General features: G+C 42.1%; 1 protein-coding gene across 1 annotated transcript in view; it reads left to right on the top strand.

Moving 5' to 3' along the window:
• The window catches only part of LOC103799603 (lysine-specific demethylase 5A-like), a gene marked incomplete at its 3' end in the record, with an annotated part of 19830 nt that extends 17621 nt beyond the window's left edge, over window positions 1-2209 (top strand). Inside the window, exons 9-10 of the mRNA XM_009071943.1 lie at window positions 241-399; window positions 2028-2209. Of these exons, the coding sequence (XP_009070191.1) occupies window positions 241-399; window positions 2028-2209 (341 nt within the window). The remainder of the gene's footprint in view (window positions 1-240; window positions 400-2027) is intronic.
• Between the last annotated feature and the right edge of the window lie 917 nt (window positions 2210-3126).

Raw genomic sequence — 3126 nt, 5'->3', positions numbered from 1 at the left:
TGTTTTTGCTGTACTTCTGGTGACTCCATCTTTTCTGTTTATTCCTTTCTCCATGGTATGATGTCCTATTTCAGAACATTGCAGCCACTGCAGAGAGATGCAGACCGAACTGACTTTGGGAGAGAGGGAGTGACCTTTGTGTTTGAAAATTCAGGGGGAATTCATAGTGATTTATTGCTTGAATGATAATTCTTATGTTGGGTCTTGTCTTAGGGTATTTAACATCTTTTCTGCTTTCAGATGGTTCCCACTGAGCTTGTAGAAAAAGAATTCTGGCGGTTGGTGAGCAGCATAGAAGAAGATGTCATTGTGGAATATGGGGCTGATATCTCATCCAAGGACTTTGGAAGTGGCTTCCCAGTGAAGGATGGCCGACGAAAGCTGATGCCAGAGGAGGAGGTGAGGAACAGGATGTGCAAACTGACCCTGTTCTTTGCTCTGCATAAGATTTCACGTTAAGTATTTAGGTCAGGTATCAGCATGGATATTTTTTTCGTGAAGAAATTGCTTAAAGCATTTGCATGTGCTGAACATTCCTTTTGAGCAAGGCATTAACCTGATATTTGACATTCTTTTACAGATCTGATTGCTGAAAAGTAAGCTGCTTTTCATGATTTAAGTCACACCTGTTTTCTGTCACTTGATCTCAGCAGGCAAAGATGTGCAAGTTTGTTACAGTATGTCTGAGTATGAGGAGGCTAATAATATTTTTCTTTCGTATTCCAAACCTTTTCATTATAGAGTTAGCTACAGAAACATGATTCTAACCTCCTTAGCAGGTTCATTATGGGTAAAAGAAATTAATTTGATTTAGCTTGTTTCTCTGACTGTACATACTATAAGAAAGAAAAGATGTAGATATACAGCATCCTATTATAGATGATGAATTTGTAGAAAAGTTCACAGAAAATTTTATAAAGAACATCTGGTAAGTATATTGCCTATTTTCCCTCAGACCTCACTGTAGCATATCAATTTTCTTGCTGCTTGTACACTTAAATGCAGACAAAATGAGCGTAAAGGTGTGGCTTCCTGATTACACAGCCCCAAATCAATTTTTACTGCTCACTGGAAGAGGTAATCCTGCTCACTGCTGTCTTCCACCCATGCCTTCACCTTCCTGCATGTATCTTTGCTGGCTATGCAGTGGTTGTGTAGCTGCTTAGTGAGTCAGAACTGCTTGCTGATGTCGTTGTATGAAAGTAGTCACTTAAATATTTTTCTAGCCAGATGAATTAGGTCATCTGACTCACTGCATTGTCTTTGTAGTGTTAGAGCAAAGGAAACAGCAGGAACGTGTGGCTGAGCTGAGGGTTTGACCAGTCCTGAAACAACTGTGGGATATGCCTAAAATGCCTGTGGATCTGTGCTTACAGCTTTTTTAAGATGGAAAGTAGACTAATGTTAAAGCACATTAGTGAGCTTTTGAGGCTGGCTGGCTGGTCATTTTTTGACAAATTGTGTGTATCTGAAAGTAAAGGTGAGAGGGCTTAACTGGTAATGCTGTCTTCTCAAAAATGAGTGTGTAGGAATTTCTTCTCTTGAGAAAGCTTTCTAAAGTAATCTATAAAGAACTTCAAGATGAAATGCAGTGCAGTAAAACAGGTGTTAAGAAAAGCTGAAATAACTCTGTTGTTTAAAGTTGTTCTTTATTATCGCATACTATCTTCAGTTCTTGTGCTAGTGTTGCTGGTGTTTTGTTCCAGCAGGGAAGTGTGAAACCTGTAATCTTGGGTGGAGGGGAAATCAAAGCCTAAGCATATAAACCTTGATCCAAAGGAGATGGTCCATGCACGCTGGACCATGGACTAGTCTGTCGGACTAGGACTGGCCTTAAAAATCACAATTTAATTAGTTGCTGACTAAAGTATTCAATGCATTATTTCTAGTTTTGATGTTTCACTGTTGCAGGAAATGTCTCACTGTCTACTGTAGAAATGGATAGGCTGATCTCTTCCTTTGTATTTTCCTTTTCTGGAGCTGGTGTCCTTATGTTCTTGTGACTTGTTCAAATCTTCTTCTGGCAGGATTATGCACTCTCTGGTTGGAACTTGAATAACATGCCAATTCTAGAACAATCAGTCCTTGCTCACATCAATGCAGATATCTCTGGCATGAAGGTACCTTGGCTGTATGTAGGGATGTGCTTCTCCTCCTTTTGCTGGCATATTGAAGACCACTGGAGCTATTCCATCAACTACCTGCACTGGTATGGGCTGTCCTTTGTGCATCTACCTTCCACTACCCTGTTTGCTTTAGTAAATGTGTAGTTCTACTTGGCAGTGCCCATACACACTGATGACACTTTTAAATGAAAAGCTAAATATGTTGAGTGGACCATATTCTTAGCTGTGGCTGATTAAAAGTGGATACAGATGATGTTTTAACCCTTTTAGTGTTTTTCATTGACCAATTCAGTAACTATTCCTGTGTGGCTACCATTCCAGTGTCACTGTAAAATCATGCTTTACAGGCTCATATCTTTTCTAGGGCAGTTTTTAGTTTTGAACTGAGTGGCAGTTCACTGCTTCACTCCTTTATGATTTGAAGTTGGGATATTGCTCTGTGCTACAAATGGAGCCTGCTGTTCCGTGGCTTGTAGAGGCATCAAAGCCAAGTGCTCAGCAGCGGATCTGTATGGACAGGAATACTCCTAGTCAGGAGAAGAGAAATTTGAAAGTGATTCTGACTTTCAGAACAGTCCTAGAAGTGTTCTGGTGTTGGGTCTTTGTGTTTGAAAAGAAGACTTGTGACGGATTAACTATTTGCGTTGCAGTTTTCCCAGTTCATCAGACTCAGTCCTGGTGGACGGAGCCAGTGGCAAGGAGGGGGAAGCTGTGGGAAATACCTTTAGAAAGTTTGCTGTACATCTGGTACAGATGGGTTGATGGTGCATCTCTGGAGAAGCATGCTTGCTAGTAAGGTGTGATCCACGGGCTCAGGGAGGGAATTAATAGTGTTTGGAGTCCAGTTTTGCCCTGACATGCTCTGCCCGGGTCAGGGTGTGAGCGGTTTATGTCCACGGCTGAACGGCCGCGGTGTGCGGGGAGAGAGAGAGAGAGAGACGTGCTGTGCCGGGCGGTGTGCCGGGCCGTGCCGTGGTGCGTGCCGTGGTGCGTGCCGGGG

This window comes from Acanthisitta chloris, unplaced genomic scaffold (assembly GCF_000695815.1).
Source record: "Acanthisitta chloris isolate BGI_N310 unplaced genomic scaffold, ASM69581v1 scaffold12290, whole genome shotgun sequence".
Classification (NCBI taxonomy): domain Eukaryota; kingdom Metazoa; phylum Chordata; class Aves; order Passeriformes; family Acanthisittidae; genus Acanthisitta; species Acanthisitta chloris.
Note: the sequence above shows the minus strand (reverse complement) of the source record. Positions and strands in the feature narration are given on the sequence as shown.